General features: G+C 39.9%; 1 protein-coding gene across 1 annotated transcript in view; it reads right to left on the reverse strand.

The window, feature by feature from the left end:
* Positions 1 to 9,752: 9,752 nt before the first annotated feature.
* The window catches only part of col18a1a (collagen type XVIII alpha 1 chain a), an 84,920-nt gene continuing 80,049 nt past the window's right edge, over positions 9,753 to 14,623 (reverse strand). The window contains exons 40-42 of the mRNA XM_056427448.1: positions 12,460 to 12,657; positions 12,051 to 12,163; positions 9,753 to 11,167 (exon numbers count right to left, since the gene is read on the reverse strand). Coding sequence (XP_056283423.1) covers positions 10,954 to 11,167; positions 12,051 to 12,163; positions 12,460 to 12,657 — 525 coding nt within the window. The 3' untranslated portion in view covers positions 9,753 to 10,953. The remainder of the gene's footprint in view (positions 11,168 to 12,050; positions 12,164 to 12,459; positions 12,658 to 14,623) is intronic.

Consider the following 14,623-nt stretch of genomic DNA (forward strand, 5'->3'; position numbering starts at 1 on the left):
GATGAAACCCGGTAGGCCTACCGCCTGGTCGAGGTTCCAGGCGAGCCGATACAAAAAGGTGGAGAGGGGCCTGATTTGTCCGAGGTCATCGTCGCCAGCTCAACACACGACATCCAGCACAAACCCGGCAGCTTTAAAAAGCCAAGCTACCATCGGTAGCTGACGCAGTGACTCCACCCAGATTGTTGTTATTTGACGAAGTGTAGATGTTTCTTTGTTTGGTTGCAGATGAAAAGATCCAGTCAGGATGGAGCAACACGCGCTGTGCCATGCTGAAGAAAGATGTCATGGCATCACTATCATATACATATATATAAATTGGCTAGGAGTCCCCTCTGCATTGTCGAGTGTACGTACGTGCACAAAGTATCCCGTTATCGGAATAAGACAATATTCCTGCATGCTGAGCTGTTTACACGGCAAATGAAAATGCTTATTCCACTCATATTTCCTCTAACATGCAACAATTCAATTCAGTTTATTTTACATAGCCCTCCGAGGCGATAGATGTCATGTGTACAGACGAACGGCGTTACAGAGTTACAACACATTCAATGAATATGACAGATAGGTATGAATAAGAGTAGTATGCATAGACCACGATCCAGACCTCAACAATCCATTAAACAGAAGGAGGAAGAGATGTGGAGGGGGCGGGGCATCAGCAAGGCCATGGCAGGAGGCATCATGAAGGAGGCCGGACCAATGAGGTCAGGCCCTTGAGGCAGGTGGCACAAAGAAGGAGGCTGGACCAATGAGGAAGGAGGCCAGGGGGAGGAAGCAGGATGCATGAGCCAGGACCAGCTTCAGACACACGGCCACCAAGTGAGGAGAGAATATATCTATATGTACGGCACTCTTTTACAAATTTTGAATTTGTGAAAATGGGCAATACAAAATAAACTGAATTGAATTGAATTGAAGGCACAAAGACTTCCGGGAAGCAGCAGAGTTAGTAATAAGCAATGAAGCGCCGTACATGCGTTCATTAGTAGAGAAAGAAGAGGAGAGGGGTGCTCAGTGTATCCTAAAACTTCCCCAGCATCCTATAAGCCTATAGCAGCATCTCAAGGGGCGGGACCAGGTGAACCTGAGTCAGCCCTATAAGCTGTCAAAGAGGAAAGTCTTCAGTCTACATGAGGTGACTGTGTCTGCCTCCCGGACTGAAGGTGGAAGCTGGTTCCATAAAAGAGGAGCTTGCATGCAACGCATAACGTAACATAGAACACATCCTTAAAGGCCCAACCAGTGGTGTGCCTACTATAACTGTAGCAGAGGTGAGGCGCTGCTTCAATAAGATCAACCCTCGCAAGGCACCTGGCCCGGATGGCATATCAGGTAGGGCCCTCAGGGGTTGCGCTGACCAGCTAGCGGGGGTCTTCAGCGACATCTTCAACCTCTCCCTCAGCCTGTCTGTACTCCCCACATGCTTCAAACGGACCACCATCGTCCCTGTGCCCAAGAACACCAAGGTCACCTGCTTGAATGACTACCGCCCGGTAGCACTGACCTCTGTGATCATGAAGTGCTTTGAGCGGCTGGTCAAATCATTCATCTGCTCCTTGCTGCCTCTCACCCTGGACCCGATGCAGTTTGCATACCGGTCCAACCGGTCTACAGACGATGCCATAGCCCTGACCACGCACACCGCCCTCACCCACCTGGACAAAGGGAATACATATGTGAGGATGCTGTTCATTGACTACAGTTCAGCATTCAATACCATCATCCCCTCCAGACTCGTCTCGAAGCTCGTGGACCTGGGACTAAGCACCTCCCTATGCAAATGGGTCTTCGACTTCCTGACGGGGAGGCCACAGGTGGTGAGAATCGGTGACCGCACCTCATCTACAATAATCACCAACACAGGCACCCCCCAGGGCTGTGTGCTCAGCCCCCTCCTGTTCTCCTTGTTCACACATGACTGTGTAGCTACGCACAGCTCCAACCTCATTGTCAAGTTTGCTGATGACACAACCATTGTGGGCCTCATCACTGGCAATGATGAGTCAGCCTACAGAGAGGAGGTTGCTACCCTGACTACATGGTGTCAGGATAATAGCCTCTCTCTCAACATCAGCAAGACAAAGGAGATGATTGTGGACTTCAGGAGACGGCAGGTGGAGGAGCACGCACCCCTGCATATCAACGGTTCTGCAGTGGAGATGGTCAGCTGCTTCAGGTTCCTCGGGGTCAACATCAGCAACGACCTCACCTGGTCTGCTCACACAGACAAGGTGGTCAAAGCGGCCCGGAAGCGCCTCTTCTTCCTGAGGAGACTGAAGAAGTTTGGCATGGATTCAGTCATCCTCACCAATTTCTACAGATGCACAATAGAAAGCATCCTGACTGGGTGCATCACAGTGTGGTATGGGAGCTGCACAGCCAAGGACCGCAAGGCCCTACGTCGTGTGGTCAGGACTGCGGAGTTCATCATCGGTAGGGAGCTCCCAGCCCTGCAGGACACATACCGCACACGATGCCTCAGGAAGACTGGCAGGATCCTAAAGGACTGCCATCATCCAGCCTTCAGCCTGTTCACCCCGCTGCCTTCTGGAAGGCGGTACCGTATCATCCGGTCTCGCACACAGAGACTGGAGAACAGTTTCTTCCCGAGAGCCATCAGGCTGCTCAATGGACACTGACACACGATCGACACTTTTGCACTCGACACTTTACACTCGTCACTTTACATACACTGTCACTTTCAGCCTTGTACTTACACTTACACTTTCTATTGCACCTACCTGCTTTCACTACCTGCTACTCCCATTTGTCTGTAGTTTAGTTATTATGTGTATTATATGTTAGTATTATGTTCAGAGTTCTTGTACAGTGTGTATGCCATGTTATATTATGTTCGGCTATGATAGTTGTTGTGTGGTGCCTTGTCCTAAGAATTTCAGTGCCCAGTCTGACCCTGTGTCATTCTGTGTATCTGACAATAAAAAAAAAAGACTTGACTAAAGTAACATTATGCAACAATTGTACCTTAAAATAACAGCTTGAAAAAAATGGTGCCGCTACAATGACTTTTAATATGGCGACTTGCGCCTCCGCTATTGCCATCGGGGGTCTGTGGGGAAATAACTCCGCTATGTAGGATTCTGGGGCCGCCCGATCCGGGGCGGATGTACTCCGACCTGCTTTCTGGCAGTGATTACGCAATGTCATATAGTGCCAGTCCACGCTCGCAGCTACAGTATAAGGGCGAAGCAAGCGAAGTCTCTTGTCATGAATTACACGTTCCAATGTAAATTATGAATATGTAGCTTTTTGTTGTCAACAATATTGTATTCGATCACACGTACTCCACATTCAAACATTTAGAAAACAACGTATATCGGCTGAAAACGCGATGGGTATTTCATCTAAACTAAATGTTGTCATTCTTTTGGTTATGTTAGCATTCATCTCCGATATCACAATGAATAAAACTATGCAGTCTTATGTAAAATCTTTGAATATTCTTACCTTATCGGTTGACATCATTTCTTGGTTTCTGACTTCGTCTGGTCATCAATACAAGTGTATGCGAGGCTGCATCTATCGTAACTGGGTATTTACGACACTGAAGTAAACGTTAAATACCTCCAAAACTGAAGGGGGCGCTAAAAGGGAAAAACTCCATTATGGGGCTTTCAGCGACACACCTTTGAAGCACAGATATTATACTCAATGTCAGGTTCATACTTGTATTTTTTGGTTTCTACTACATGCTTTGATGTACAAATAAACTCTTTATTTTTCTCATAGTGTCTGTATAGTCATACGTTTGCCCTCCTGCTGGCTGTGACTGGTTCGTTTCGATAACACGATCTTTCGGAGGCGGTGTGCATTTCTCCCTGAATGTAACATATTGATGCTTCCACAATATTCACAGTATTTTTTTTTTACCATCCCACTGCATACATGTCCAAATAATGCTTCTGAAAACAAAATTATGTGGCCTCATCACACACGTCATACAAATAAAATGTTTCATAAGGCCTAACAACCGTATTCAAATGAAAAAATCCAGAAGTTCCTCGTTTTGGGAAATTGATATCGCCAGAAATGAGAATGAAATATGTACGCATAAGAAGAAGAAAAAGATCCCATGCAACAAAAATTTCAGAAAATGTAAGAAAAATAATGTTATGGATATTTATAATGTTTGACAGCATTTCCCCCTCGGGAGTTGGGATCTCGACAAAGCAATGATGGTAAGTGATGTGGCGGATGCGGCCGGCACCGGGCATCAAAACGTCTCCGGACAGAGCAATCGGCGAGATTAATACTTACATTACAGTGATTACAGTGCGATCTTTATCATAGTGGGACGAAGGGTCACGGATTCCAAAGGCAACACTTTTACAGTGGCATCCTCTCCCAGAACAGGGCTGATGCGTGTTGCTGGGAGAGGAAGGGACATAAAAAATTCATTAGAAGATGGAAGGAGATGTCACATCGAATATGTAGCCGGCTGCCCTGATGACCGTGGGCAGTGAGCTGTGTACGGTGGGCGAGGTAGCTGTGAACTACCACTGTACTGTAGACCAGACCTGAAAGATGCATTAAAAAAAAGCATGATGAATATAAACATATAATTGTGGTTATTTGGTAGTTCATAGCAAAGGGTCTGGATGAATGAAAAGTATCAGAGTAGATATACGTCCGAGGACTTGGTGCTGCTAAGTGCCATCGCCATTCAGACAAATACATTCAATATGGATGAAAACAGTTCCATTAATTGATTTGCGTCAGTTATGAGAAAGGCGATCAGTGATCGGAAAAAAAATCCGGATTGGCCAGTGTGGCGAGTCGTGGTATTGTCACCGAAGCCTGTTTGTCGGTACTCGGCGTCACCTCCGTGCCTTTTGAATTCTGCCTTCTTTATGTGAAGTTCTCAGGGCAACCCTCGGTGTAAAGGTACGAAAGAAGGAGTGATCAAAGCCAATGCCAGGAATATCCACTCAGATAGAATACTCCTCATCAATTATTTAAGGTTAGGAGGAGAAAAAATAGACTTAAATGCCATGTGACTCACAGGGGGATTTAAAGACTGGGAGATTGTTACTCATTATCTATCTAAATGTCAGTGAAATGTGAAAGCCTTACGGCGGGCTTCAAGTACTTCACACGCTACACACATTTTGCTTTAGGCCTCCTTATTACCCTTTAATTCGATGGGCAACATGTTGGTCTAGTTAGAGGCAGAATGCATTAAAATCGTGATACATGAAGACATTTACTCATCATTTATGGCAAGTTCATTTTTACGCACACTTATCTTCATGTCGTTACGCTCAGGTTGGTAATTTATTCAAATAAAGCTCGCTCTTCCCTCAGATAAAACACAGCTACGAGGTCACAAAGCAAAGTGGCCCCGTAACCGCGCCAAGTCCTGGTGTTAGGATATTGTTAGATCTGGGTTAATGTGACAGCGAGTCACCAGCTCTGAATAAATACAGACCGGGGATCTGGCAACCGTGGCTTTTGGCTTCCGCCCGAGCGTAATTAAGTCCCCCCCAATATCTGGTTGTCGCCTTGTTGTATCATTACCGTCGCTGGATCATTTCACTGTACTTAGTGATTACTTGGCAGCCACTAAATATAGCTTTCCTCGGGCAGACAGTGCGATAGCGCCTCGCAGCAAAGCCAGCTGCGGGTTATTACATCCCCAACCACCCCCCACCCACTCTCGCCTACACTCAGTCAAGAAGACTTAAATGGATAACACGCCTCTCAGTCAGTTGTGCCCCCCCCCCCCCCCCCCCCCGAAGATTTACTCAACCAAGGAGATTGACGAAACGGAAAGGAGTCATGGATGTCGGTCTATTTTTCTTTCAACGGTGTGTGTGTGTGTGTGTGTGTTGTGACCCCTCCCCCAAAGCCAATTAATATAAGTATCACGGCTCTGAGATGCTTAGGATGTAGATTTGATGGAATTGAGAGAGAAGTGACTGTATTCGCTGATTCTTTTTTCAGGAACGCTCGCTTTTTATTTGGTGTGGGCTCGTGGATAACGTCAGTTGCCTGATTCACGAATGACCTGCCACTGAAGATGATGCCCTCAGGCGTCCATCCAACAACAACTTAATACCACGTTCGTCATGGGTTTATTGAAATGTGGAACTTTAATGAAACTGGCCCGAGCAAGTGTTTATAACGACCACTGCTCTTAGTATTGAAGAACAGGCAAGAACTATAGACACCTATACAATGTAACAATATTAACATTGTAACAACAACATTAACTATATAATGTAACAACATTAACAATGTAACATTAACTATATAATGTAACAACATTAACTATATAATGTAACAACATTAACTATATAATGTAACAACATTAACAATGTAACAACATGAACTATATCATGTAACAACATGAACTATATAATGTAACAACATTAACTATATAATGTAACACCATTAACAATGTAACAATATTAACATTGTAACAACAACATTAACTATATAAAGTAACAACATTAACAATGTAACAACATTAACTATATAATGTAACAACATTAACAATGTAACAACATTAACTATATAATGGAGCAACATTAACAATGTAACAATATTAACATTATAACAACAACATTAACTATATAAAGTAACAACATTAACAATGTAACAACATTAACAATGTAACAACATTAACGATATAATGTAACAACATTAACAATGTAACAACATTAACGATATAATGTAACAACATTAACAATGTAACAAGATTAACTATATAATGTAACGACATTAACAATGTAACAACATTAACTATATAACAACATTTACGATATAATGTAACAACATTAACAATGTAACAAGATTAACTATATAATGTAACAACATTAACTATATAACAACATTTACGATATAATGTAACAACATTAACAATGTAACAAGATTAACTATATAATGTAACAACATTAACAATGTAACAACATTAACTATATAATGTAACAACATTAACTATATAATGTAACATAATAATATAATGTTATTTTCCGATTTGTAATAACAGTATTATAAATAGGCATATATTTAAACTAGAGTAGACTATATATCATGATTTGTTCTAAGTAAATCTGTCAAATCAGACATTCAGCACCCTCCATGTTGCCAGAATGAAATTATTTGTTGTTACAGAGCCACATTTTCCCTCCGCCCAGTAGCTCATGTGATGAAATCGGCAAATACTCGACTATTTGGGGTCACCCCAAAACAAATATTGGATAGAGTGCAACTAAATTTGGTTCAGATATTTATGTCGCCCACAAGATGAACCATAATGACCTTGGCAATACTTCTCATCTCACCTTCATCTTTGACAGTTTTTTTGTCCAATACCTTAAAAATAATGACCTACCTATCAGGTTAATTAATTAGTTATTGTCAGCATGTTAATACGCCAACATAACATTGTGAGAGAATTTGACAAAGTCTATCTCTGTTATGTGTGTGTGTTTGTGTGTGTGATTGATCGTTTTAGGACTTTTTGTGAAAATTAAAACTGTCTATTCAGCAGTATGTTTAGAAGCAATTCCACATGTTTATTTTGATACGTGTCTATACTTGCTTTTTTATCTTGGGAACAACTTTTTTTTGAGAGTTTGCCACACCAAACTCCAGCTCGCCATTTGATATTCAGTGTCTACCTAACTCTATTTTTATTACCTTCACATTGAAAATGCGGAAGGTAATGTTTTGATCGCCGTGTATTTATTTATTTATTTATATATTTATTTATTTGTATGCGTGTTATTCGCATAACTAAAAAAGTATTAAACCGAATCGCATGAAATTTGGTGGGATGATTGGTTATTATCCGGGGACCATTTGATTAGATTTTGGGATCGATCGGGTCAAAGGCCAAGGTCATGAAAAGGTCAACATCTTCTTTTTACCATAGCGCGGTCAATTTGTATCCAATTGGCATGCAACTAATGCCAACATGTTCATAATTCAATGCCCAATCTTGTGATATGCGAAGGTATGCGCTCTACCGAGTGGCCATTCTAGTTAGTTGGATGTGTTAAAATAAGAAGCCATGCTGTGCATATGCTATCATATATTTATTATTCTCAAAGTAAACATACACAACATGAACAAATCCTCCACAGTTATAGTGCCTGTGCTATAATGCAAACATATTTAATCAATCCAGGAATAATTATCCTTTGTTTGTTGGCACTTTCTGTCCACTCTATGAACGCCGCTACATTCTACATACAATATTATACTTTACATAAATCATTCATATCCAGGTCCATCGCTCAGATATGATGAGGGTTGATACACACTCCCAGACGTCCCCCCAGCACGGAAGTGGAAGCTTCGGAAACTCGCTAATTAACACATAATAGCTCGTTTGTTTGCCAGCTGGTCGTCTGGCAACCTGCAGGAAGCAAACAACGGGTCGATGAAGACGAGTTCATGACTCGGACTTTATGCTTCATTTTCATGAGTAAATTAAACAACTGAGATACCACATGTGGATTATTGAGACTCTTTTGTGGTTATATGATCATTTCCAGGACCTATTATATGACATACTATATTATGCTATTTTTTATAACTCGATGGTGTACAATACTGTGCTATTTTTGGGCATATTGCTATGACAAACTATAGTATGACTTTTTATGAAATTGTGTGGCATACAATACCATTTTATTTTAATGAGATACAATACTAGTATAGGGTATTTGTATGATTACACAGAGAGGGGTACATATTGTATACCCTATAACCTGCATGTAAGACTCTGTTCTGGTGGGCATATCATTTTAAAGTAACTTCTAAATTAGGCCAACTCTGAATAATTCAAATTAATCTTCTTAATCAAATATTATCTCAAAACGCCTTCTAACTTTAAAGAAGAGATTTAAGGGGATTTCATGAGCTATCGACAACGACTGGGTGACCCAATTTAGTTCTCTTTTTAAATCCACTTACTTGTCGACCTACAGCTTATGTATTTTCATTTTCATTTTTGAAATCTTGACATGATCAGCTGTAATCATGTCCCAATTAGTTTACAATGCAACATACATGTTTACCCAACTCCTAATCAGGACACATTGATACACTTTACAACTAGAATGGGCACTCAGTAGAGTGCATACCTTCGCATATCACAAGATTGGGCATTGAATTATGAACATTTTGGCATTAGTTGCATGCCAATTGGACAAAAATGTATCGTGCTATGGTAAAAAAAAAGATGTTGACCTTTCCATGACCTTGACCTTTGACCCGATTGATCCCAAAATCTAATCAAATGGTCCCCGGATAATAACCAATCAGGGCTGCTGAGGGTGACCCATCAGATTGTGGAATATGCCGACTACCAACTACTCATACACTCTGTCAGATTCATTGATTGTGTTGTTACTGTGTTTTAATTTGTGTGTAATGATTCCTTCTGGTCACATGACATATATTGCACCTGTCCATCCTGGAGAGGGATCCTCCTCTGTTGCTCTCCTGAAGGTTTCTTCCCTTTTTTCCCCCTGAAGGGTTATTTGGGAGTTTTTCCTGATCCGATGTGAGGTCAAAGGTCAGGGATGTCTATGTGTACAGATTGTAAAGCACTCTGAGACACATTTCTAATTTGTGAAAATGGGCTATACAAATAAACTGAATTGAATCAGGGCCACAGTGCCATCTCAGCCATGACGTGAGACCATCGGTTTCAGCAGAGGAAAGTCATTCCACACATTGTCCAGCTACACCAACAGAACATCACATCACTGTTGGGAGTTGAAAAAGACTTTTATTCAGTGCCTGGGAGAAACAGTACAGCACACATGGTTAAAAACATGGATATCCACAGGTTCAGTCAAGATGTTCCAGATATCAAAAGCATCAAGGCCAGGTGAGTGTCTGGAATTCATTCAAGCCGACTTCCTGCGAGTGTCTCTCTCCTTAACATGCTGCTGTATCCCGCCCTCACACCTGTGACAGCCGACAAAGATTAGCAGCAAACTAATCATGTCCAGCTTACTCACTGATCGGTTTTCATGAAGTGGTAAAAGGAAAACTAATCATTTTAGATTTACAAAGCTACATTTTTGCCCCGTGGATGTGGGATTATTTATTACAGTTGTGTCTGTGTCCAACAAGGTCATTTACATGTCGGAAAAGTAAAAGCATCTGAATGCACTTGAGCAAAAGCTGCTGTAACATTTACATATTTGAAGAATAATACTTTCCAAAGGAGCGGTGCACCACATGAGTTTAGGCGGTCCTGGTTGTGTATAAAGGCACAGTTTCTCTTTTGAAAAGAATGAAATGTTCTAAGTTGTGTCGAATATAAATGAGGGTATTTAGCTTCTTTTAAAAGAAAAACTTTTTTCAAATCATATTTTATCCTAACATAACTTCTTTTAAAAATAAATATCTATTATCTTCTTGAAAATAGTCTTTAAGCGTTTGCTGTTCCCCGCCATTACCCACAATTTAAAAATGAAGTTGGAAAAAAAAGTGGAAATGATCATGACTTAATATAAAAATTACAAATAACAGGATGGATATAGCATTTTTATCAACAGTTCAAAAGGTAAAACAATGATAACGTCAAAAAAAGAAATCACAAAGAACAAACATGTAATATACAGGGAAAAATAGAAAAAAAGGATAACATTTGTGAACACATTTATCTTCTGTGCTCTCGTTCCGCACCTTGGACAAAATATGTGTCGACGCCCCCGAGAAAAAGGACCAACGCCGCTCTGTTCGACCAATCTCTTTGGCGTTTGTGGAGGGGCGGACAATGCAAAGGGTCTCTGCCAGGCAAAGAGCCACAGGGCCAGTTCATTGGACGCCACATGGTCACCAGGTGTGTTCTTAGTGAAATTAAAATGGTGTTTAACCAGGGCCCAGAAGAAAAAAATGAAACAACAATATATATATATATATATATATATATATTTATCGGAGGGGATGGACGGGACATTATTTTTTGGAGGGTGACGTAAAGGCGTTCTCGATGCAGAGGACGATGTAGGAGCCGGAGCAGCTGCTGGAGGTTTGCTGTAGGAGGTGGCCGCTCTGTAGTGATGAGGCCAGGCCGGTCACGGCGTGGTCGCTCGCCCGCCATGTTTCGCAGTAGTGGTCCGTTTGCCGGTGGCCTTTGTTGCTCGATCCGTGCCAGACCATTTTCTCTGGCCTGCAGGTAAGCAAAACAAGCATGTATCAGAAAAAAATCAATTATATACACTACCGTTCAAAAGTTTGGGATCACCCAGACAATTTCGTGTCTTCCATGAAAAATCACACTTTTATTTATCAAATGAATATAAAATATAGTCAAGACATTGACAAGGTTAGAAATAATGATTAATATTTGAAATATTAATTTTGTTCTACAAACTTCAAGCTCAAAGGAAGGCCAGTTGTAAAGCTTATATCACCAGCATAACTGTTTTCAGCTGTGCTAACATAATTGCACGGGTTTTCTAATCATCCTTTAGTCTTCTAAGGTGATTAGCAAACACAATGTACCATTAGAACACTGGAGTGATCGTTGATGGAAATGGGCCTCTATACACCTCTGGAGATATTTCATTAGAAACCAGACGTTTCCACCTAGAATAGTCATTTACCACATTAACAATGTAGAGAGTGTATTTCTGATTAATTTAATGTTATCTTTATTGAAAAAACAGTGCTTTTCTTTGAAAAATAAAGTCATTTCTAAGTGATCCCAAACTTTTGAACGGTAGTGTATACTGACACATACTGAATAATCTGTATGTGTATGTATATATATATATATATATATACACATTATTCAGTATGTGTCAGTATGTGTTATATATATAATATATTTATATATATAATATATGTATATATAATATATATATATAATATATATATAATATATTTTTGATCTATATTTTCTATCCATATATATATGGCTTATGGATAGAAAATCCACAAATGATTGAAAATGCAACAGCTGAGGAAGCAAATGGTGCCACTACACAAACCGCGACCTGAAAGTGCAGAGTATGCGTTATTAGATGGAAGATAAGTGAACAACGACTCACCATGCGCTGTCCCTGACGATGTCTCTGCCATCGAAGGAGTAGATCGGTACGTTCTCATTCATTTTGCTCACGTCCCCAAAGAGAGACTCCCAACTGCTGAACAACACTTGGTGCTGCAAGGAGGAGAAGACATTGTCTTATATTTAATTTCATTAAGCAGCTAAACAAATAGAACAAATACTGTGTTTAGACACCAGTTAAACACAGTAGGAGACCACAATTATTAATACAGAGTCCTTTTCAGAAACCTTTAAATAGAAGGGGCCAGAGCTGCAGTTGGACACGCTTAGCAACCTCAAACTAAAGATCCATCCACATCTGAGAGGGTCAGCCGACGCGGACGCCCCATGTGGTGTGAAGAGGAAACCCTTGAGCAACGGCGCTCACTTCCCCATCATGAGTCGCTCACCTTGAGGTTCACGATGGGGGTGCTGTCCCTGTCCGACCTGCGGACGATGGTGTAGAGGTCCTGCAGCTTGGAGGACAGGAAGGCTCTGAAGGTGCCCTTCAGGCCCACGGCGCGGGCCTGCTGGAAGCACAGGAAGTCTGCCCCGCGGATTCCCCGCATGTTCCCGGTCTGAGGGGCGTTCAAGGCGATGATATGGAGCTGGAGAGGAAGAGAGGTTTCCGTTTCAATGATTTATTCTGTACGACCTGCTCTTGGTACACATCGGTTAAGGATATAAAACAAATAAATAAATATAAATATATATATTATATAGGGTTAGGGTTCAAAAGTTTGGGGTCACTTAGAAATGTCTTTATTTTTCAAAGAAAAGCACTGTTTTTCAATAAAGATAACATTAATCAAAAATACACACTATACATTGTTAATGTGGTAAATGACTATTCTAGGTGGAAACGTCTGGTTTCTAATGAAATATCTCCATAGGTGTATGGAGGCCCATTTCCATCAACTATCACTCCAGTGTTCTAATGGTACATTGTGTTTGCTAATCGCCTTAGAAGACTAATGTCTGATTAGAAAACCCTTGTGCAATTATGTTAGCACAGCTGAAAACAGTTATGCTGGTGATATAAGCTATATAACTGGCCTTCCTTTGAGCTTGAAGTTTGAAGAACAAAATTAATACTTTAAATATTAATTATTATTTCTAACCTTGTCAATGTCTTGACTATATTTTCTATGAAATGTTCAATTCATTTGATAAATAAAAGTGTGAGTTTTCATGGAAGACACGAAATTGTCTGGGTAACCCCAAACTTTTGAACGGTAGTGTATATATATATATATATATATATATATATATATACACTGAGTTTAGCATATTGTTTTTAAAAAAAAGGATTGTTGTGAGCAGATAAAATATTCCACATTGAATGTGTTTGTCCATAAGTTCCATTGTCTTGTAGTGTGTACCCCTTACTCTGAAAGTACTGTATGTAATAAACCTAGACCACGAAATAGGCGGGGCCAAAGTATCAGCCAATCAAGGCTCATTGCAGATGTATACATGTGCCCTGATAAGTAATAAAGGATTGCAGAGGAGAAATGTCAACTTTACATTTGAGTTTTTTTTAGAAGAAACATTGATCTTCAAGTGTGTCTCACTCATGATCACGGTAAAAACAAAGTCACATGGATATAGATATGGGATCCTCTCAAATATTGTCATTCTTAAAATTCCAGTATTGGTCAATGGGGATGTCAAGATTCCAGATATTTAGTCAATACCAGTGATTACTGGATACATTTTCCGATACCCAATCCACAAAATACAAAAAACAAGTGCATTATATTATTAAATTAAATATTGTATTATATTATATCCAATCTGCTTACGACATTATTTCGACCCGGAAAGGGTCCTCAAACAATGTATCTGATCTAAAAATTAGACAACAGAAGCTCTAATTGGTAGAAACAAACAAAGCATGTGCTTCTTATACAAAGTTCAATAATGACAAACCAGAAAGAGGCCACCGATGCTTCCCTGTCCTTTCTGTGTGGAGCAGCAGAGGGAATGAAATCCCGATGAGTTTATTGCCTTTCTTTTTTAACCTCCATGTCAAATACAAGGACTTTATTTTACAGATCACGTGTTATGAAATTTAATGATTTGGTTTATAATAAAATAATGCAGACAATTGTACAGAGCTAAAGCAAAGTCACTGCCAGACTGTGTACAAAGTTTATTTTCAATACATGAGTGTAAATATGATTTGAGAGATGTTTGTAAGTTCACGGTACAAAAGGCTAAAAAAGGGATTAAAAGAAGATGTATTTCTGTTGTAGGGGTCCAATTATGGAATAATGTTGAAATGGATGTAAGAATGGTGAACTCCTTTTTGGTTTTCAAGGGAATTATTTATAAAACAATTCTTGAGTTATAAATGTAACTAAAAACGTATTAATATGGAAGATGTATGTGGTAGTATATATAAATATATTTTGTTTTTTATTTATTGTTGTTTTGTTGTTTCATTTTCTTCTTTATTTTATATTAATTTTCTGATTTATTTTGATTTCAATTTAGGATCGGAATTTATAAGCATTTTTGCTTCTACCTATACCTTTTCAGTCTTTCTCTTTTGTATATTATATAGGATAA

Source organism: Pseudoliparis swirei, chromosome 2, assembly GCF_029220125.1.
Source record: "Pseudoliparis swirei isolate HS2019 ecotype Mariana Trench chromosome 2, NWPU_hadal_v1, whole genome shotgun sequence".
Classification (NCBI taxonomy): Eukaryota; Metazoa; Chordata; class Actinopteri; order Perciformes; family Liparidae; genus Pseudoliparis; species Pseudoliparis swirei.